Source organism: Rhodnius prolixus, unplaced genomic scaffold (genome assembly GCF_049639745.1).
Source record: "Rhodnius prolixus isolate KJV_2025 unplaced genomic scaffold, Rpr scaffold_4, whole genome shotgun sequence".
In the NCBI taxonomy this organism is placed as follows: Eukaryota; Metazoa; Arthropoda; class Insecta; order Hemiptera; family Reduviidae; genus Rhodnius; species Rhodnius prolixus.
This window is the reverse complement of record NW_027411614.1, coordinates 33122816-33146726: the sequence shown is the minus strand read 5'-3', so window position 1 is coordinate 33146726 and position 23911 is coordinate 33122816. Positions and strand designations below refer to the sequence as shown.

The following is a 23911-nucleotide window of genomic DNA, read 5'->3' as shown; positions in this document are numbered from 1 at the left end:
GTGTCGTGCAAGTCGTTTAAATATTTAGGGTCTCTGGTCAAAGAAAGGAGTGAAACATTTGTGGACATAAAAAGCTAGACTTGCGGCAGGGAGCAGGTGCTTGTTTGCATTAAAGAAAATATTATGTTTCAGATCTCTTTCTAGAAAAGCGAAGCTTCTCATATAAGATATACCCTGATACATATACCCTGATAAGACCGGTAGTGCTTTATGGAAGCGAATGCTGGGTTCTGATCCAATAGAGCGAAACAGCCTTGAGAGTGTGGGAAAGGAAAGTATTGAGGAAGATTATGGCCCTGTGAACAAGGGAGGAAGATGGAGAATCCGCACCAACTTAGAACTGCTAACTCTTTATGGAGAAGCAGACATTGTTCAATGTATTAAAAAAGGAAGATTAAGTTGGTTAGGATATGTGGAGAGGATGGTCGATAACCGCATCTCTAAACGCCTTTTATATGGAAGGCCTGGAGGCGTCAGAAGAAGAGGTAGGCCAAGAATGAGATGACGTCGAGGGGAATTTGAGGAAAATGGGTGTGCGAAGGTGGAGATTGAAGGCTCTTGATAGAGCTCAGTGGAGAGCCTTGGCTAAGGAGGCCCTGGTCCTTTTAGGACCGTAGCACCGAAGAGGAAGGAAGGAAAGATGTGATTGGAGCACCAGCAGATGGGCAGCTGTAATCAAGACGAACTTAGTGGGGGAAGTCTATTATTGGAATATGATGAAACAAACTTACGGTATTCTAAGCACTACAGAATTTAAGGGGCTGGGCGAAAATAATTTAATATGAAGGATGAAATTATTAAGAATGGAAGCATGAATAAATATTGGCGATGATTAAAGGTACGAGCTATCGGAAATTCTCGAATCTTGCTGCTTGCATTGATGGGTAATGAATCCAAGCGTGAAATAATTATATCTATTTATATCTTTAAAACTCTATATCTTTAACTTTATATCTTTAAAGCCTTCTAGGAAACTGTTAAAAGAGTCTTCTTAGGAGCTGTTCATCTCTCACCTGGTATGGGTCTAAAAGGAAAAGAGAATTCATTTCCTGCTGCTCTATTTTTGCTTCATCATGTGACCTATAAAAATATCGAAACTTCTCCCAGGGAATTGAAGCTGGTCAGATTTCTTCTTGGGATAATGCCTTTAACAAATAGTAATTGCCTGTTCAGGGGGGGGGGCGGACTTAAAGTGGGTAAATCACAGGATAAATGGCTGATAAGACAAGATATATGAGAAGCTCTCGGCAACAAGTAAGAAGACCCGAAAATATTCGACTTGGGAAACGCGAATCTGTGTCGTGCAAGTCGTTTAAACGGATATTTCGGGAGAACTGAATTGATTATACAGGGTGATCCATTTAAAACGCACCAATCGCTAATAACTTTTTAGGAAAGCGAAATTTCGAAAAAACCCACGAAGTAAACTATATGTTTTTTTTTTTTGTCTAGTTTTCAAATGTTCCACCCCCGATGCCGTATCTTCATTTTTGGCGGAGTTACGGCCAAAAACTTGATCGGGGTTTCATAAGGACCACTGGTTTTGACAATGATTATGAAAACTAAATAAGAAACTGTGGAAAATGACCCCGTTTCGATATCCCTAATATTAGTCGAGATATTTAAGATCAAAGTTACAATTTTATCTATTCGTGTTCGGTTTTCAATATTAATTTTCCACCAGAAATACACGTTTTGGGAGGTCCTCTGACTGCAAAAAATGTTATTTGCGATGCATAGAACAATAATAATAATAATAATAATAATAATAATTGAAGATTTTAAAATATGAAGTGAAATGTAATGGTTGTGGGTGAATCAGGATAAATTAGTTTTATCATCAAATAAAAGTAACCACCACATCATGTTAATGTACCCCGTATCCAAGACTTCTTGACCTATGATTACGGTAAGAATAACTTGCCCAGTTCGAATCCCATTTATGCAGTCATTTATAATACTTAATACATCATAATACTTGTTTTAATCTCCTTAACAAAAACTTACAGTTTAAAAAGTTAAGTATAAGGGTTGATTAAACGCCAAAAGGTACACAAATCAGCAAGTACCCAACATTTCATTAATACTTCATTGATATTATTTTAGTAATTTTACTGCATTAACTTTTCCTTCACATTTTTTAGAATTTATTAGATGTCACAGACCCTTATGCTGGCCATTTTCGTCTACAAAATATTTACTCAAGTAACACACCATTTAACTTAGATTGACTGTAATATCTATTTATCTATAATAATCAAACTATTAATCACAGGTGAAAAAGAAAACGTTATAAAAAATATAAAAAAAATAAGAGGCTAAAAAATTCATAAACTTTTTTTACATCAATGATTTTATGCATTTATTTTTATTTTTAAATAAAAATCATTGGTTTAAGTTCATTCTTCGATTAAAGTAATTGTTATTTTATGTTGTAGTCAAACGTTTGTAATAATAAGTAATAAATAATCTGGCTTTATCGCAAATAATATAGTTTTCTTCAATTACATTCTCAATCTAGGTGTTCTTCCCACAATGTTATATATATGTAATATAAAATAAAGAAAATAAAGATATGCATATTTTTAGGACAGCTAATTATTCCAGTATTTTACCATAAGTAAAATTAGGGGGACTAAATTAAATTACAATTGAGAAATGAGTAAATATTGTTGAATAATCTACTTGTTATTAAATGTATGTTATTTGTGCTCACGAATATTTCGGTAAGACGAATTTAAGACTGAAATATTGTTTTGAATCCTCCGTGATTGAAATTTAAAAAGTGGCCGACTCTAACTTTGTTTTTTTCTACTTTAACATGCATGTATATGTGACTACTCAGAATAATTCATCACTCATTTTATCATAATTATAATAAAAAAATATTATGAATGAACTGGCCAGCATAAGGGTCTGTGACATCTAATAAATTCTAAAAAATGTGAAGGAAAAGTTAATGCAGTAAAATTACTAAAATAATATCAATGAAGTATTAATGAAATGTTGGGTACTTGCTGATTTGTGTACCTTTTGGCGTTTAATCAACCCTTATACTTAACTTTTTAAACTGTAAGTTTTTGTTAAGGAGATTTTTGTACCTTTTGGATAAATTTTCCTTTTTGTCTATTAGCAAAGTTACGTCTGCTTTACAGATTTTTTTAAAATTTGGAATAAGCTATTCTATCATTATAACCTGATAAGGTGTTAAATCGGAACCGTAACTACCACTGGAGAGATCTTTTTAAAGAATGGTTATAGTTGCGGTCCCCAAACCATCCTCAATAACCATTTTTTTGAGAAAGCGTTTTGAATAAAATAGGAAGGTATTTGTACGTAAATAACAAAATTAAACTGCGATTTCAGTACTTCCTTTTAAGAGGAGCAAGAAAAATAAACTGCGATTACAGTACTTCTCCCTAAAAGGCAAAGATTTTGAATCGAACGACAATTCATTGATGTAAATCGGTTCACTCATTGATAATTTTAACGATTGCAGTACTTCCTCTTAGTAGGTGTAAGAGCATGATGGCACTTCGCAGCCACGTAGAGGAGCTTTAACCACTTATTTGAGCTAAATTTTATCAAAATCGGACTAAGCTTTGTAGAAATATTGGTAATAATAGTTTTAGAAAGGGCCTTATTTGGGTGGGGCGAACTCCCCTCCTTATGAGGCATAGCGTCGAGACTTTTAAAGTACAAATCTGTACAAAATTTCGATTCGAATGACACTTCATTCATGAAAATCGGTTCACGTGTCGATAATTTGAAACGATTGCTATACTTCCCCTTAACAAGTGTAAGAGCAGATCGTCGCTTTATTGTTAGGTAGGGGAGCTCTAACCCTATCATCCTACCAAATTTTATCAAAATCGGGCCAAGATTTACAGAGTAATTAGTAATAATAATTTTGGAGGGGGCCTTACATAAAGGGGGCTAACTCCTCTCCCATTCGATGTACAGGGCCGAGACCCCCAAAAGGCACATCTACATAAAATTCCGAATCGAATGACACCTCATTCATGAAAATCGGTTCACGCGTTTAGGCGCTACGTTGTTTACAAAAAAGGTAACAAGAAGAAGAAGAAGAAGAAGAAGAAGAACAACAAGAACAAGAACATTTTTTGAAAAAGCCGTTTTTGCTCATTTTCTGCAACTTTTTTCTCGAAACCTATTAGATCTGGGTGGTTGCAAAAAAATTACAGTTATAAAGGAGGATTTGCCCTATATTATAAAGAAAATTTGGGAATTTTATCTTTTATACAAAAATAGAAAAAAATTGTCAAAGTTGGGTGTTTTTCAACGTTACACTTTTTCGTGCAGTTTTTGATGGTCAACCCTTATACAACTGTCCTACCGGACAGTTTTAATAAAATGTAGACATACACGGGATTCGAACTGGAGATCTCTCACTTACAAAGCCACGCTCTTGACCACTAGACCATTTTCGCTTCTTAGCGTAAAGTCTGCATTTCTCTGCCTTCGCTAAGAGGGCTTCTACTGACTGAAACTTTTGTGAAAAATTCTTTTGGTTTTATCTAGCAAAACAAAATATTCCCACTATTGGAATTAAATTTATTTAGCCACCTTCTTTCCTTTATTTAATTTTCTTATTTTTTTATTTTCTTTTCATGTAGTAATTGCTCGCGACGCAAGTGTAACTTGAATGTATATATGTATACTCCATGAGCTGAAAGCATATGTTAAGTTCACTGTGAACTGTAATAACTCACATCCTTCCCGTACATTCCTGTTTGGCCAAATGCAAATTTCTCTCACTTTGAATTTAGTCCCAAAAGGATATCTCCTGTGTTACTCAACTTCTACCAACTACTACAGTTGTATACTAAAGCATACGGTCCTTTCTCCTTTTTATACCTCCTTTCTCTTTCTAATGCCTAGCATGGTCTCTATCTAGTTTAAGTCATATGAATACTGTATACTTGGGGTAAAGCGGAGGGCTTTCACTAGTAAGGATTACCATAAGTATATATCAAAAGGTTAGGGAGCCAAGTGGTGTGTGGTACGTTGCCAGCAGCTTGTTCTAGCTTCCAGAGAAAACTAAGGCAATACCCAATATCCTACTGGAATGGTAAAGTCGGCATGGCTATTTCGTGCGCACACAACCACGGAGACGGACTTGCTAAGCGATTCTGTCCAGTATTCAATTGTATTCATTCTACTAGCCAAAGATCACACTAAAATTTCACTTCTCTTACATTATAACCTTTTCTCGTTTCTCCCTATACCTTTATATATAGTTTTTAATAATTAAACTTTATGTTTTGTCTTTTATAGTAACGATTGGATTTTTGGTATTTGCAGTTAAGGAAGATATTTGATTTTTTACTAGTGAATGGGCAATCGATTCCGACTTCGGTTTCATTGACTTTGTATTATTTCTGTTACAGGAATCGATTGCGAAATTTCGTTCACATATTATTTCATTGGTCTCAACTTTATGTACTATACACGTAATCAAATGTCTTATTTAATCAAATCTAAAGTGTAACGTATCAGCTTATTAATTGCGCTTATTGTTCACTGCTATACTAATTAACTCTTACGTTATAATCGTTTTTTCTTTAAATACTATTTTCTAATTGAGCACACTTTAATTAATGTTACAAGTTTTAATAATCTACTTATTGGCAAAATGAACAAATTGGCTGCGATTTGAGTGTACCCATTTCTTCACCGACTATTGTATACATGAAAAGGAATGTCTTTACCCTCTACATTCCACCAAATGAAATTCCAACAAAGGGGATCCTATGTATTTTAAAAAAAGAGATATTAATATCAACTGCTATTCTCGTAGTGTTGAAGTGATTGTGTACAATGCTTTCTACTTTGTATACAATTGAAAAATGATATCTTCTGCTATTAGACCGTTACCGGAGCAATATACATTTGATACTTGAAGAGGCAAATAAATGGTAGTTTCAGAAGTTAAATAAGAGATTTTTTTCCTTGCTTTAAAAATTGTAAAATTAAAATCGAGCAAATTAACAAGTAAACAAAGCAGTGTTTTAACTACATAAAATTGTCGGAAAAATGATCAGCACTTCAGATATATGTATATGTATATTTTGGATTTAAGGTGCGACAACATCTCAGGTTACTGGCACCCGGAGACTTTTTCAGTCACTTCAAAATATCAGTTAAAAACTATCAGCTAATCAATTTGCACCATTTCATTGATTTTAACCTAGCAGGTGCGTGTTAGAAACGATAATACATCTCCATGCAACATTAAAGCGATTAAATATCGTCATTCAGAATTTCTACTATTCAGTACACTTATAATAATAATAATGATGCAATCAGCTGTTAATTATTAAGTGAACAATTAATTTATTGTAAATATTTTAATTACTCAAAAATAGTAATTAAATACTTCCTATTTTGAAAAGGTTTGTAAAATAGCCAATATAATAATCAATACTACTTTTTTAATCATTTGAGTGGTTGTGAAATTATCCAAATAAATACCATTCAATCATTGGTGCAATAGTTTTTCTTTGGTAATTTTGATTATTAACAGAACTCATGCTTTACTTCTATTAAACATTGCACTCGTACCCTTTGCGCATAAGTGCAATTATCATAGAAGCAAGCCATAAACAACTTCCTTAAATTACCTATTACCCAAATTACAGTTTATAATTAATTATTTCAATTAACATTAAAATTTTATTGTAATTCTTTTTGTATAGGATTGTATAAAATTCAAATAAACTTATATTGTTCTTACGGCTTAAAATTGATAATATCGTTGACATTCTTGTCGATGATGTAAGGAGTTGAAAGAATGTTTTATCCCTCCATATGGTAGTTATTTAATTTAATATGAATGTGAGGGGCAGGACAGAGAAGAGTTCAACCCAAGATTTAATTTCTTTATATCTTTTTAATATGGCATTCTTTAAGTTATGGATTTTTTTTTTTTACAGAAAAGCGCTGTACAACATATCTTTAGGTTGGGAGGTTTATAACATCAATGGATGTACGGGATGAATAGGGTGTGTGGATGTGGGAGGATGAGAAATTGCCTTTTGTTCATGGTTTTGTGTGTCGCTCTCCAGCTTATTGTGGTAGTTGATGACCATGGAGAAAAGTGATGTTTCTACGGTGGCGATATTGGAGAATCAAATCAACGCTTGTCCACAAACCCTAGTCAGGAAATTATAACTGAAACGACGTCACTAAACTTGTTACTCCCTTCTGTTCTGTTGTTATTGTACTGTGAAACAGTGCCTACCTACGCGCAACGGTCACTTTGCCCCAACATTTTTACATTAATAAAATCCACAAAAAACTCGAACATTTAATTTTAGAAAATTTGTAATAATTATCATAAACTTTTTAAAAATTAATTTTTGAAGTAACAGTTGTTAAAGTAATTTAGCGAATATCCAGTACATTATTCATTTTCCCAAGATGAATAGAAATATAATATGAATAGAAATATTTAAATTTTAATTTTATAAAACATAAGTTAAGAGTATTATGCCTGTCAGTGCGGTGGTTACAAGTAATAGATTTTATGGGGGAGATATTAGCTGAGTGGTTGGCGTCTTCTGAATTCCGAAGCGGAGATCTTGGGTTCAAATCCAGCTGCTGGCCCTTAGATTTTTCTCTTCCTAGGAGTTTCTTACAGCTTACTGTCAAGTCTGTAACGACAGGAAATCTTAAAAGAAGAAAAAATATAATGGAATGTTTTGTGTTTGGAAATTTAGGTAAACTAAAGAATCGCTACAGTAAAGCAAAGTACATTTTAAGTTGACAGAGATATCCAGAAGTATTTAAAAAAAAATATATATATTTTTTAGCCTCAGCAAACCAATTCCATGGATTAAGGAGGTTGTGGATTGCATATTGGTGGGAAGCTTGCTCCCTTTAAGAAGTTTGTACTGTAAAAATGGCCTATCATTAAATTTAATAATAATAAAATTTGTTCAAATTAATACAATATGTAAACTCTTTAACAAAAACTTACAGTTTAAAATGTTAAGTATAAGGGTTGATTAAACGCCAAAAGGTACACAAATCAGCAAGCACCCAACATTTCATTAATTCTTCATTAATATTTAAGTAATTTTACTGCATTAATATTCATTAATATTTTTTAGAATTTATTAGATGTCACAGACCCTTATGCTGGCCATTTTCGTCTACAAAATATTTGTTCAAGTAGCACTGTAATTGACTGTAATATCTAGTTATTTATAATAATCAAACTATTAAATACAGGTTAAAAAGAAAAACGTTATAAAAAATAAAAAAAAATTATGAGGCTAAAAAATTCAAAACTTTTTTTTTATAAAAAAAAATGTAATATGTAATATAAAGTAAATAAGATATGCATATTTTTAGGACAGCTAATAATTCCAGTATTTTACTATAAGTAAAATTAGGGGGACTAAATTAAATTACAATTGAGAAATGAATAATCTACTTGATATAACTGTGTGATATTTATGCTCACGAATATTTCGGTAAGACGAATTCAAGACAGTAGCCTACTCTAACTTTGTCTTTTTCTACTTTAACATGCATGTACATATGTGTGATTTATCATAATTATAACAAAAAAATATTATAAATGAAGTGGCCAGCATAAGGGTCTGTTTATTTATTTATTTATTTATTTATTGTTATAGTGGTCTTGTTTGCACATTAACCATTACTTTATATGAGGGCTGGAAAAAACCAAATAAGGGTCTGTGACATCTAATAAATTCTAAAAAATATTAATGAATATTAATGCAATAAAATTACTTAAATATTAATGAAGAATTAATGAAATGTTGGGTGCTTGCTGATTTGTGTACCTTTTGGCGTTTAATCAACCCTTATACTTAACATTTTAAACTGTAAGTTTTTGTTAAAGAGATTTTTGTACCTTTTGGATAGATTTTCCTTTTTGTCTATTTTACAAAGTTACATATCTGCTTTACAGATTTTTTTAAATTTGGAATAAGCAATTCTGTCATTATAACCTGATAAGATGGTAAGTCGGAACCGTAACTACCACTAGAGAGATCTTTTTAAAGAATGATTATCCAAACCATCCTCAGTAACAACCTTTTTTTGAAAAAGCCGTTTTTGCTCATTTTCGGCAACTTTTTTCTCGAAACCTATTAGATCTGGGTTGTTGCAAAAAAATTACAGCTATAAAGGAGGATTTGCCCTATATTTTAAAGAAAATTTGGGAATTTTATCTTTTGTAGAAAAAGAGAAAAAAATTGTCAAAGTTGGGTGTTTTTCAACGTTACGCTTTTTCGTGCAGTTTTTGACGATCAACCCTTATACAACTGTCCTACCGGACAGTTTTAATACATCCATTATAGAAAAGAAAGTAAACATAATGCGGCAAAGAAAATCGTTCCCGAGGTTTGGTTTGAATTAAATAAGATATTTCAAGACTAAAAATTAAAATTAAAGTAAATTATAATAGAGATTCAGAAATAGTTGAATCCATTATACAGGGTGAACCATTCCTAATGGTCTAGTGTAGTATGGCTACATTTTATTAAAAAAAAGTATTATGAATGATTGCATACGCGGGATTCGAACTGGGGATCTCCCACTTACAAAGCCACGTTCTTGACCATTTTAGACCAACACCCTAGCAAGAGATTCTTACCGTAATCATAGGTCAAGAAGTCTTGCATATGGGGTACATTAAAGTGATGTGATGATTGCTTTTATTTGATGATAAAACGAATTTATCCTGATTCTCTCACAACCATTACATTTCACTTCATATTTTAAAATCTTCAATTATTATTATTATTTTTGTTCTATGCGTCGCAAATAACATTTTTTGCAGTCAGAGGACCTCCCAAAACGTGTATTTCTGCTGGAAAATTAATTAATATTGAAAACCATTCACGAATAGATAAAATTGTAACTTTGATCTTAAATATCTCGATTAATATTAGGGATATCGAAACGGGGTCATTTTGCACTGTTTCTTATTTAGTTTTCTTAATCATTGTCAAAACCAGTGGTCCTTATGAAACCACAAGTATCTGACAAGTAGAGGCTAATTTAGATCATTCAGTGGACTGAAGAAGAAATCAAATAAGAGGAATCTTTCCCTTAAGACTGGTTTGGTGGTGGAAACATAATGAAAGGTATCTTCCTTTTAACCCTGTAATTGCAGATTGTGCACTCCCGCTGGTCTTGTGGATTAACAGGGTTTGCGATTGAGGTTCAGCACTTGACATCTCAGCTTAACTACCCATATGTTAGCGATATCACTTTGTGCTTCAGTCAGTTCTACATACCTAACCGCGTGATTAAGGAGCTTGTAGATAGTATACCGGACGGAAGACTGCTCTCTTTCAATCTGCCTTTCTTTCAAACTTTCCTTCAAAATGAGAAATTACAGTTTAAAGTCCGGCATGAAGATCCTCTCTTGTTCCTGTCTGGCAAAGTCCAGTATAACTGAAGTCAGCGCAGCCATCAGCAGCCCATGCTCGAGTCCAATCTCACAATCTCCTCCATAACAACATGCGGAAACCTGGAATCCGAATTATTCATTATTAAAATAAATTTCATTTCAGCAATACCATTTACTTTTCTTTTTCTTTTTTAATAGTAATAACGATTGGAAGAGAAGAGATTAACTCAATGGTTAGCGTGCTGGGCTTTCCACTCGGAGATCCTGGGTTCGAATCCAGCTGCTGGCCCTTGGATTTACCCATCTTTGGAGTTACTTACAGCTCATTGCCCAGTGTCCAACAGTGCATTGAAAAAAAGCTTCGGACGCCAATGATCTCATATATTGACGCGTCTTTAAATAAAAATTAAATGCAGGAGACATTTAAATCAAAATCTGTTTCAGCAATGTCCTTCATGTTCCATATTTTGCCAATTGTAATCAGTTTATTTTATTTTTATCGTTTGCAAGTGCTAATAAAAGCTAGTTGCTATTTACGCCTTGTTTGTAAAGTAGGGTGTTTCAAAAAATGTTGACTTAAAAAATTTTAAAGATCGCCGGGCGGAAAATCAAAGTTCATTTAAAAACAAAAAGTTTCGTCCGTAGTAATCGATTAATATTTAGAGGTCGCTACCATTGATCAAAAAATTTTTGTTTTGCTTTTTTTCATAAAAAAAATCTTAATTAAATGTTTTGTATCTTTTAAAATTATTAGCAAAACATGTAATTAAACAAAGTTTATTTAAATATAATTTGCTATAAAGACAATGCAGTTGGAATCATTTTAATGGCCATTTTATTTTCAAAGTTATGAATAATTAAAGAAGCTGTATTAAAAAATATATATATATATATATTAAGAAAAGTATACATTTTTGAAAAATTTCCATTAATTAACGTTAAAATCACTTCATTTTTTATGTGTTCCGTACAGAATTTAAAAAACAAATAATTTTGGTTGCTGAAACGTCTAAATTAGGGAATATTTTGCATTTATTGTTATAATTTGAAATTAATTGATTAATAGTAAATTAATTTCAAATTTTACCAATAAATGCAAAATATTCCCTACTTTAGAAGATTCTGCTACCAAAATTATTCGTTTTTTAAATTCTGTACGAAACACATAAAAAATGAAGTGATTTTAACGTTAATTAATCGAAATTTTTCAAAAATGTATACTTTATATGTAATATATATATATATTTTTTAATACAGCTTCTTTAATTATTCATAACTTTGAAAATAAAATGGCCATTAAAATGATTCCAACTGCATTGTCTTTATAGCAAATTATATTTAAATAAACTTTGTTCAATTACATGTTTTGCTAATAATTTTAAAAGATACAAAACATTTAATTAAGATTTTTTTATGAAAAAAAGCAAAACGAAAATCTTTTGATCAATGGTAGCGACCTCGAAATATTAATCGATTACTACGGACGAAACTTTTTGTTTTTAAATGAACTTTGATTTTCCGCCTGGCGCTCTTTAAAATTTAAAAGTCAACATTTTTGAAACACCCTATTGTAAAGGTTGCATATTTTGTAGATATTATAAATATTTTCTTGTATGTTAATATTTTTTAATTTGTGTAAGACATGATAACTGTTAATATTCATCTTTGTAGTTTCATATTTATTAAGTACATTTAATTTTTATATTATTTGTTACAGCGCACGGGCTGGAGCCGGACTTTCTATATCCCCTGGCGAACCTGACGATAGCCCAAGGAAAAGACGCAATGTTTACCTGTGTGGTTAATAATCTAGGAGGATATAGGGTGAGTGGCGAGTCGTCGCTTCCCAGGGTGCGTGTACATCAATCATTTACCAAACAAAAAAAGAAAAAGAGAAAATACAATTAAAACAAAGAGATCTCTACTTCTTCTAACGCCTTATCTCTCTCTAACTCTGTCTTTCATTATCACAACTTGATGCACAAGCTTGCAATATATCTATCTATTTTGTTTTAGAGAGCACAATAACAGCACACCACAGCACCCATCCACAGAAAGTCTATTATTTTTAGTTTTTATTTTTAAATTAAAGCAAAAAATTTAATTATAAAAAAAAAATCTAAATTGTCATTTTCGGCCAGTGTGTGTGCTGACGTTTAAAATTATAATCATCGAATTTTAGCAAATTTTGAATATTAAATAAAACGAATCGTTACGTCACAAGGTTTCTTCCTGCTATTTTTAACAAATAATTGGAAGTTTGGGTAGATTGACATTTATTTTAATGTATGTGCACATTAAAATAGTTAACATAGTTGGTTTTACATTTATAACCTCCTAGTTCTTGCTTAAGTTTTCTAAGATACACTTTAATATTTTGTATTTTAATTTACTCATAAATACCAAAACGTAGGAACCGTTTATGCTGCAGTTGGAGTCCAGAAATCATTGCCATAATTCACTGCGTCACTGCAGAAATTTGGAAGAGGCAGATACAAAAATACAATTAAGAACAAGAAACTGCACTTCAAAACTCAAGGGCATTACAATGCTTTTCAATTGTTGTCTAAATTTTTTGTCGGGTATTTTTGGTGAGTATTTTTATTAGAAAATACAAACCTCCGTCAACGGTATCAATAAACTCAACATTTATACGTAACCGCTAACTGAATTAAGATCTAGTTGCCATTGGTTTGTGTCCAGACTTACTAACTGTTATATATCCATTTTCAGAACAAGATGCTCAGTATTTGATTGAAACTGTTGTTTTAAACATTGCACTTTCAACAAATGTTTAGACACTATTGAACCAATGAGAAAAAAATATGTAGTTTCATTTTAAGCGATCAAATTGGGGCGTATGTGAGGGAGTATGCTCACAGATTTAACGGTAATGCGTAGAGTAAAACGGCTGTCCGACATTTCATGTACAAATTTTTAAGATGTCTTGGAAACCTAAAAAATATTTAAGGGTCATATGTGCCCTACTGATATTCGGTCGTCAATTATTGTTTTTATTTTTTCTTGTGTCAGCGTTCGAGATCAATGGCACACGGAGCCTTTTATATACACTGCCCACATCAGGATAGAGTTCTCTCGTAAAGTGGAGAATCCGATGTGCTCTCCATTGTTCTTCTTCTTCTCAGAATCCTAGGCACTATGATCATTCTTAGGGAAACGCTGGTCTCGGAAAAAGGACATATTTAAGACTGTTAAAGACAGAATTGTCCATCCCAGGCTTTGGGGCTTCTAATAAGAGAAAGTTTAAATCAGGAGTGCATGGAATTAAATTATCCAATGAAACAGACCTTATCGTCTCAGAATCTTTATTAATAGTTTCCGAGCTTCTCCGTAAGAATGAGTGCCAACCCAAAAATGAGTGTGTAGAGTTCCAATTTTAGAAGCTAGATAGACATATGCCCTAGAAGCAAGCCTACAGCACTTACTGGACCAATAAAAATAAATAAAAGCGCCTAATTGGGCAAACCTATTCATTTCGCGAAATTCCTTGGTTTTTGAACATCTGTTGAAGAAATTGCAAATCGTTTACAGAAAATCAAAGTCTTTCAACAACATATTAAATTGACTAGCTAGTATAAATTCATATAACAAGTTTCAAGCACTAAATATTTGGTAAGACCAACTAAAAAAAGTGTTCCCCGAGTTCCAAATTAAAGTTTTAATTTATTAAAGTTAATTTGGAAGTTATTAAATGAGCTCCCTTTTAATTTAATTTGCAGCTTGAATTTTAAACTCATGACTATTTCAGAAAAAACTGATGACTGATTTGAAATTTACTAATTTCACATTAAAACATTTATTTTTATATTTAAACTCACCATCTTGCGGCAAATTAAGAAGTTTTATTGATATTCAGTTTAGTTTGAATTATAGAAGTTCTTTCTAGCTCTAATTTCATAAGGTTGCTTGTTGCCTCAATGTATGCGGAAGTTTGGTTAAGAATTTTTTATTTTTCTAGAGAACACAGCGGTCCTCGAAAGTTGCTAAATTTAGTCTAAAAAGCGAAAGATCTTGCTTAGTCCTAAACAAATTCTTGGGTCCTATGGTTTTTTCCCCGTAGCTGCAATGAACTCCTGTGAGCTCTCCAGCGAGCCGTGTGTGAAATAATCAAAATTGAAATATTAATGAACTTTATTTTCATTCTCCGTCTGTATTTACAATGTAAGGGGCTAGATGGCGCAATTCCTGAACCATACAAATATAAAACGGCAAGTTAAGCAAGGAATAAAAGTAAGAAATATATTTTTTATTCAAATTGCTTCGTAACCCAAATTTGACTAAATTATTCAAACTAAAATCAGGAATATTGAATATTTAAGCGGGTCTGAGAAACTAATCAGGTGCTGAACTAGATTTCGAGTTTGTTTTTATTCGTTAATGTTCCGCAGAGAAGGCCTTCTTTATCCGACCCCTCTATGGGTTTAAGATAGCTACCCAAAAATTTAGCAATAATATGATGAATAAATATTTAATGATGGATCCGATTCATCTAAGATTAAGCTAATCCAGTTACTCGTAATTCAGAAATCTCTCTTTGAATCATAATTTTGAGTACAGCTTCCAACCGAGAGGTGTGTGAAGGCAAAGACTCCGGCCATTTTAACCAGTATATTAGTCGTTACGCATCATATACTGAGCCTCAGAGAGAAAAGTGCTTACCAAGCACATCATCCCCCTCATAGTTTCTTCTGAAGATTCTTGGATAACCAGTATCGCAGTATCGAATATCCTTGATATAAAGTATCTCTTTCACTTTTCTAAAACATTTCAGCTCAGATTTGGATGTGAATTACAAGATTAAAGTAACTTGGCTAGTCAAGAAGATGCCAATTACTTTAAAGTAGAGTTTCTAATATGCTCACTTGAATCGCAGCAGGGATTACCATAAACTGCTGCCTGGAAAATGTTGGTTCATTTCTAAGAAACATCAGCCGTCTCTTGTACATGGTAATGGGATGTAGGATGGCTAGTTTAGAAATTTGGCGCTTTTTGGGAATCATGGTTTATAAGACGACGCTTCCACTTGCTAGTTCAGGTCTTTCAGAGACATTCAAGCCGTAACAGTTTCTTTAAGTATTATTAATACTCTCATGCTTTCTGTTTAATACTACTTTTGATATTGGACTCCTATTTGAGTAGAAAGTTGAATTTCAAAAAAGGATTTCCTGTAAATATAGTATATGTTAAATAATTTTTTTGCCCCTTAAATTAAAAGAGCACCAACAGCTGAAGATATTGGTGCCTGGAGATTTTTTTTCAATGACGGTCTCTGGGCAGTGTTCTCTTATTACAGCCAACATAGTCCACCGGACAGTGAGCTGTTAAAATCTCTTAGGAAGAGAAAAATCTAAGGTTAGCTACTAGATTCATCCGGGATCTCCGCGTGGGAATTCAGTACGCTAATCACTGAATAACTAAATCGCTTTTCTACTTTCTTCTGCCATAAACTTGGTCCAGTTAATTTTTGGATTCAACATATATTTCAAAAACGTCTTAGCTTCACATTGTATCAGTCATCAGTGCCTGTCATAAATTGTTGACATCATTTTAAAAAGAGAAATTTTTACAAGAATTTAATTAATTTAATTTATATGATCTTCCAAGTTAATGGGAGTCATTCAATTGCTTTACTACGCAAGCAAATGATATGATTACTTCTGAAAACATGGAATATATCAATTATTTTGTCTTAAGAATATGACAACTAAAACAAGCACTTAGCAACTTGATATTTTTAAAACCTGTTTCAATTTAATTATAAAGAATTAATTTTTAAAATAAATATTTTCATACATTGTCAAAAGAGAGAAATATTTGTTGAGGAGAAATCTGTTTTTTCTTATTTTGTTTGTATAGAAGGTTAAATAAAGATAGGGAGGATCCTGTAACCTCACAAACCGTTCCATAGTCCTTCCTTGAAAAGTACACACACTTGTTTAAAAAGAAAATTAAATTATATAAATGTGTATGTACTGAAAAGTTGATGTTTTATTTTTATTCTAATTTCACCTAGCACTAGCACTCTTACGTTATTTATTGCATGATTGATGCATGACTATTGTTTTTTCTAGAAAAATGTAACATGCTTTTTGAACGATTAATTTAAAAGTTGAAACTTTCCGATCAGACACGTGAGACGGCGTAACAGAACTTTTTGACTTCTGTACTTCTTTCAAAGTTACTTTCGGAAGTATTGTAGAGCAAATCATTTAGGGGGTCGCTTGCTTGAAATGTATGCCATGCAAATTCTAGTTTTGCTTAAAATTTGGTTAAGAAACTAACAAAATACAAATGGTAAATTTTTTATTTATCAAAATTTGATTATGATTTATCTTAAGGTTTATTCTATATTTTTCTAAGGTTTCTATATTCTCTATTTTTTTCGAAAAATACATCCAACAAATATTGTTAACGCTAAGATATTAATTGATATCTTTCTGCTAGAATTTACAGCTAAGTTAAAACAAAATTAAAGGAAATAGAGGTTAAAATCTTGAACAACATTTCTACGAGGTTTTACGCCAGAAGAAAATTCTATATCTCCAATAAATAAAAACAAGTAAGGTAGATGAATTTATCTTGGTTTCAAAAGTAAAAAACAGGCAAGACTATGCTTATCACCTTATTCTCGATAGCTCGTCTTAGAAATGTCAAATGGTGATAACCTCAGCCTGGTTGACAACAAATTACAATTACAACTACAATTTGTAATACAGCTATAACATCAATCCAATAGCGACATTAGGTGTCAGGTAATTGTGGTTACTACAGTACGGCGACAGCTAATAAATTTAGCGCGCTGTCAGAAGTGATCGATTGAATCATTTCTGTCCTGAATAGCGTCTTTACTTTCCATCACCCATATCCATGTCCACATCTTTAAGAGAACCAAAGTGGACTATCTTGCCAACAGTACCAAGAGTTCTCTGCAGTTTACGATTTATAAAGAAGTACATAGTTTGCAACAAACTGTTGACAAATTTCGATCTACAATCATTTATCCACAGCAAACAACTTCAAAAATCACCGCAGTCAACATCTCCTCTATAAGCACACTTTTGAATTGCTCTTATAAAATCTTACGAACAATCGTCAAATATTCTCAGTAAATGAACCTTGAGATTTCATCAGAACAGAAACTTCAGTTTCATCATCAGTCCTTGCAATCACACTAATCCTGAACTTATCACCTCTCATCAATTGTACACACTTTTCAGGCGATTAAAATGTCAATGGTCACAGATTTTCGGTTTTCAAAAGAGAAATTAGCTTGAAAAAATATTTGTTTTTTCAATTAAGTAAATTCAATTATTTATATTAAAAATTTATTATGGATTTGTTGAACAATCAATATTTAGATGTATTTAAATCATTAATTTATCAATTTCTTTTACTTTTTTTTATTTCTTTTAGAATATTATTAAAATGGCTAAATTTGTTTATGTAGTCTTCTTTTGTTTTCATTCTTTTTTAATCTGGGCTGTCTGTTTGTATAGCGAGTTCAATTAAAATTCACAACCAATAAGATTCCTAATTAGTAAGATCAAAGAGATAAATGAGTAGGATGGTCCATTCGCCTCAAGGGTTAAATTCAATAAATTGGTTATTGGAGAAGGATCGTGACAAACTAAATACGATTCTATTATACAGTACTCAGTGTCTGAATATATATTTATTATACAACCTTGTTAATATGATTTCATTTCATTGCAATTAATTTCTAATTTCGAAATTATTATAGATAATACTCTCTATTCAATCTGTAATGGTTAGACTGGATGTGTTCATTTATTGAGATTGTATCTATAAAAACCTTTTGAAATTTATTAATTAATTTCAATATAAAGTTTTGATTATTAGCAAACATATTACTTCTTTAGCCATCAGTTTCCCCACTTAGAAAATAAATTTTTAAGATCAATGGCTTCCATTCGAAACTACTCTATTTAAAACCTAGATTTGGCCTGTCATCCACAGAGGAGCAGAAACTCTGCCGTTTTCTCTTGCAAGGGAAGGAAAATATTTACAAAATAATTGACTAAAGAGGATTCCCAACAAAATTTGAAAGGTAGAGTTACCCAAAGTTTAATTATCTTTATTGATATTTGTATAAAGAGGGAAGAGGTACTTTGAAGTGATTAGTTTTCTAAATTAATCATCTCTTTTTTTAAATTAAATTTATTTAAGTTTCCAAAACTGGTTATCTGTCTACTTATGTTGAATAAAATAAAATATTGAAGTCGCATTTCTTTAAATGTAATATTCAATCAATTGGATTAGCTGTTACAAACCTGATCAGCTTGATAAAAGCATCATTCCTCGAAGCCTGAAAACGTTAAGTATAAAGTAGATGTAAACTATAAACCAATTCGTACAGATCAGTTGATCTGTAATTGGGTACTTTAGAAATATGCTTGTAAAAGAAGTATAACATTGGCCAAAGAAAAATATCCAAGGGCAAGTTCATGCCTTTAATAGCTAAACCTGGGAGCATCCATGGTGTACATTGAATGCTTTAAGAAGATTCAATCAATCGATCTCATTCTAAAGCTCTAATTAGGAAAATACCTGACATAATTGAATTTTACATTCGATAGCTTTACGATCCATTAAGTCTCTCCCACAATAATGGAACTGATATTTCACTTTTGCTGACAAATATAATAACAATATTGTTACAGCTAAAAAACATCATTGTGATTTTTTTTTTATTTTGATTTTGTTTACTGGTATTTAGCTGAAGGCAAATGTACAATTATTTATTGTTTGTCTGTCAGTACACATTTTCATTGTTATCGGTCAAATGTTTACATTGATTAAGCTTCGATAAACATCATTTATTCATTTTCTTTTTTGAATTTCCCATTTTTTTTCGTGATAGAAAAAAAGAAATAATTAGTTTATATAGAAATGAAATGAACCAATTAGTTTAGAAAACGTTCATTCTGAAAGTCGTAATGAAAAAAAAATATTTCAAAAGAAACATAAAAACGTAAGCATTTGCAAAATTAATTAAAGTAGATTGTATAAAATATCTCTTCAATGGCATTTTCTTTATTTTTAATTTTAGTTTAGTTTTGTCACAACTAAAAATAATTCATAATAAGATTCTGGCTAACTAGAGAATAAATGTTAGAGAATAAGAATAACTTGTTCGAATCTTTATCCATCTTTCAATTTTAGATGCGTCTAGGTTTGTTTTCTACAATATCAAACGTTAAGAAAGCAGGTTTGTTGTAACTTAGTTCTTAAAAATAAGCAGGTTTCTAATTTAAGTGCGATAGATAGCATCTTGGGTAATTGATGCTCGGCCTTTTGACTGCAATTCTGCAAGTTTTCTCATGTTACAGATCTTGAGATAGTTGGGTACTGCGACTTGGATGAGAAAATCCAGTTTGGAATCGAACCCAATATTTGTCCAGTTCGCTACCACTCAATTAATTCTTTCCTAAATTCTTATTAAAAGTATAAATGGAAATATGTCGATAAAATAATTCATTATGCACTCGGTATGGACACTATTTTTTTTATCTGGTGAACGGCAGATAGTTTTTTCGATGAGTAAAATATTTAATTTTATTTTTATAAATAACATATTTCAGAGATACGAATCAGGTTTTCGATATTTAGTAAATAGAAATTATTTTCTTCCATAATTTCATATTATTTTGTTTACTTAATCGAATCGATAGAACCAATAATGTACTCATTGCTCACATGAAGGTCTACAACGCTTATTTGAAACATTTATGGAAAACAAACTTATAGTGCAAACTTCAATGAATGGATTTTTCACTTTGTGATTTTCTTTACGACGGCTCCTGCCTTTTTTTATTTGTTATTTTTTCTAACTTCTTATATTACTAAATAGATATGTAACATTTATTGTAACTTCCTGAACAAATTCATTTCAAGGCAGCACCTAGGATAGGGCGGTATTGGCATTTTAGTGTGGTGAATTATTTTACAAACTGGATCTTAAACAGGATTAAATACGTTGCAAAAAATTGTTTGAGTATGATTTTGAACTAACAGAATTTAATAAGACAAAGTCATTGGAGTGTCCACTTCGACTATATTTTATTTTTTAAAGAAACTTATGTTTATTATTTGATTTGCCCTCAACTAATTGAATACGTACATCGAAATGTATTATTTATTTTTAATCCAATATTGAACTTCATCATTGGTTACCAGAAGTTAAAATTTGGCGCACAAGTTGGTTAAGGTAATGGCCTATAAACTTTAAGAATGACGTAATCATCCTCTTGGGATTAAATGAAGTCCTCTATAATACTCTGAATAATTCTAATCGGTAAACAAAGAGGCTGAAATTAATTAAAATGGAACTTGGCTGAAAAAAAAGGAAAATAGTTTTATTTGTAATAACAATAATTACATGGAATGGTTGTTATTGGCTGGCCAAGATGTTATTGGGTCCTGCTAGTCTAGTTGCTAACACTTCTTGTTACTTATAACGGAGTGAGTAGAACAAGAGTCAAACATTCCTCGTCCCTGTAGTCACACAGACATGAGCAAAACTAACACACACGGACTAATATGCTTCACACAGAAAACCGCACAGTCTAGTTGCCATTTCTTCTACTTCTTCATCTTGTTGCTGGTTCTCTGCCTGTTGGCCAATATCGCTTGCCTCACGTAACATACTCCCGCGTCTTCCTTATTTCAGCTATGTAATACATTTTATATATTGTGTTTTCCTCTGTGTCTTATTGTCTTCCGTCGAGATATTGTCTCTTCTATTTCTGTACAGTTTCTTGCCATCCGCCTCTTCCACTTTTTCTCATCATCTTCAGAATCAACAATTTTTCTTTTTAATAGTGCACGGTATTTTTTTTATAATTTCTTATTTTGTCATGTTTGAATAAAAATGTACGTTTTATTAAATTTACTTCGGTAAAGAAAGCATAATGAATTTTGGAAAATAAAATACAACATTTGTTTATAAATTAAGTAAAAAAATAAAAGTAAGTAATCGCCTATTTTTTCAGGCCGGGCTTAACGTCCAACTACCTATTAGGTTAGGCCAGGGGTCGGCAACCTGTTTTAAGTAGAGAGCCATTTTTCCTTAAATAATTTTAATAAATCTTAACAAGAGCCGCAAGGATGATAGTGTAAAAAACTCTGCAGAACATTTGTATTCATAAATTATTATTTTATGATATTCAATAACATTTAAATGTTTTATATATTTATTTTATTGCAAAGTAAATAAACAAATAAATAATAACTGAACCTGTGTTTGAATGAAAATGGCTATGTATTACGTACTATATTTTAATATAATTCTATTCAATTTCTAACCTATCACATTTAAAATTCTTTATAAAAAAATATCTTTAATTCAATAAATGAAATTTTCATTCGTTTCAGTAAAATTGAAATAGTATACAATTTATTTTGGACAGGCTGAAGAGCCACAAAATTTGGATAAAAGAGCCGCATGCGGCTCCCGAGCCGTTATTTTAAATTCCAAGAAAATTCAATTAATTGTGGCGAGGAAAAGTCATGAGCGTGTTCAAACCTGTCGCAATCTCTCTCTCACTTTCTCAAAATGGTTAAACTTTCTGGCCGAAGATGTCGATAGTTACTGATTGGATTGACTATTAAATCAGTTTGGCAATAATAAAATCATATGTACATTTAGATAAGATTCAATATTTGAAAATCATTCTTAAACCATTTACATCTACCTAATATTCAGCTTGTTTCGTAAAGAGGGTCATATGAACATGAAATACATTTAAATCAATTTCGGTAATAGTATGGTCCATGGATAGCTGGTGGTGAAGAGATAAAATGTACAGCGGTAGAGGAGTATACCCATGTTATAGGGTTAACTCTTTATGGTCAGAAGGGTTGTCTATAGGATGGTGGAAAGTGGCCACTTCTGGGCCCTTAGATTTCTACAACCATTTCCATCCCAATAAGTACAATAACACGAGCCAGCAGCAGTGAGAGAGAATCTTGTCATCACATAACCTCCAAAACATCTTAGCACGCACACATTCGCCTAACTTAACACACACACATATATATATATATTCCAAACATAAATTCAATAATGCTTTCCAGCGAACGATTCTACTAGATCGCCTTAAATATGAATGCATAAAGGATATCCCATCTCAGATAATAACCTTAAACCTTCTCAGCTATGGAATTGATCCGATCGTGAAAATTGGACTACTCAAGGAAGGTAAAAAGAAGTTTCTTTTACAACCAATAAGAACACCGAAATGATGGCATATATCTTTTAATATGGTTACGTTCATTGGTTGTTACAATTCCAATCTTGATTGGCATAAAAAGGGAACACTTCAATTGAGAAATGTTTTGTTGCATTAACATTCAGATTATTATTTTGTAATGAAACAAATAATTCAGAAATTTATCAGTAGGTTTCTGCACGGTTTCAATCTTAGTTAAATGCCCCATTTGAAAGTAATGCCAAGATTCATTACGTCTGCACACTGAGCTAGCGTAAGGGGACATTGTGCCTGCTCCCAGCTGTGATTATATAAGAAATTTCACAATCTCCAAGGAATAATATTTTTCCCAATACTCTGTAGTATTTCTAGGGTTTTAAAGTCTCTGGAATGTAGCGTTAAAATTTGAGGTTAAAATTTAAAACTTGCAGCTTCACCAGAAATAAATATAATACAGATTTTTTACCTATTTTTTCAGGCGTGCTTTACGTCCAACTACCAATTAGGTGCCGTGGACGGAGGCGACTAGCAAACATACTAAATTGTAAATTTATTTTATTAACCATTAAGTAAAATCCAAGGCCTAAGACTGGGAATCGAACCCAGTACCTCAATACATATCAGCTTAAGAGGTCTCGCCTTTAACCGCTTGGCAACCGTGGCGCCATTAAATATAATAAAATGAACCTCATAAATTTATAATACTTTGTATTTTACTTCTTTACGTTAAGAAAAAAAGAGTATAAGTCTACTGAACGGAGTGATGTTATTCTTTATTGGGGAGGAATCAAGCCCTCATTAAAACCATTCTAGGCTCTGCACATCAAAAAAAGCCGGAATCTAGAACAATCTCGAACGTAAATCACTGTCCGAAAAACAAATCAAACAATGATTAGTAAAGACAGTTTAACTTTTACACCGAAATGACCCGATGAAAGCCATTTTATCGCGATAGGAACCATTCGTTGGGAAATTTCCTCCTCTATCTCAACAGGCTTTAGCTCAGACTTATTCGTATTTACCGTACATTTTTCTTTTTTCTTTTATATAGCGCCTTGTCAAGTGTCTTTTTTGATCTCGCCGCTCTTTTTATTTATTCATTTCTTACTCCGCATCCTGGCTTTCCTCACCGTTTTCTCCAGAAACTTAAAAAAATTAAAAACTCAAAATGAAATAAAAACATTTCTCTTATTATAATAAAAAAAAAAAAACTCTATTGCGCTATCTTTTTTTTTTTTTTGAATAA

The 23911-nt window shown here is 31.9% G+C and overlaps 1 protein-coding gene across 5 annotated transcripts in view; it reads left to right on the top strand.

The window, feature by feature from the left end:
- LOC141455982 (lachesin-like) overlaps nucleotides 1-23911 on the top strand; it is a 325735-nt gene that overhangs the window by 188928 nt on the left and 112896 nt on the right. For 3 of the 5 annotated variants that reach the window (XR_012459551.1, XM_074131525.1, XM_074131522.1), the window contains one exon: nucleotides 12132-12265. Coding sequence is in view for 4 of the 5 variants with exons in the window: in XM_074131525.1 (XP_073987626.1) it covers nucleotides 12132-12265 (134 nt within the window). In the remaining variant the exon portion in view is untranslated. The remainder of the gene's footprint in view (nucleotides 1-12131; nucleotides 12266-23911) is intronic. The other 2 variants (XM_074131526.1, XM_074131524.1) reach the window with 1 other exon arrangement.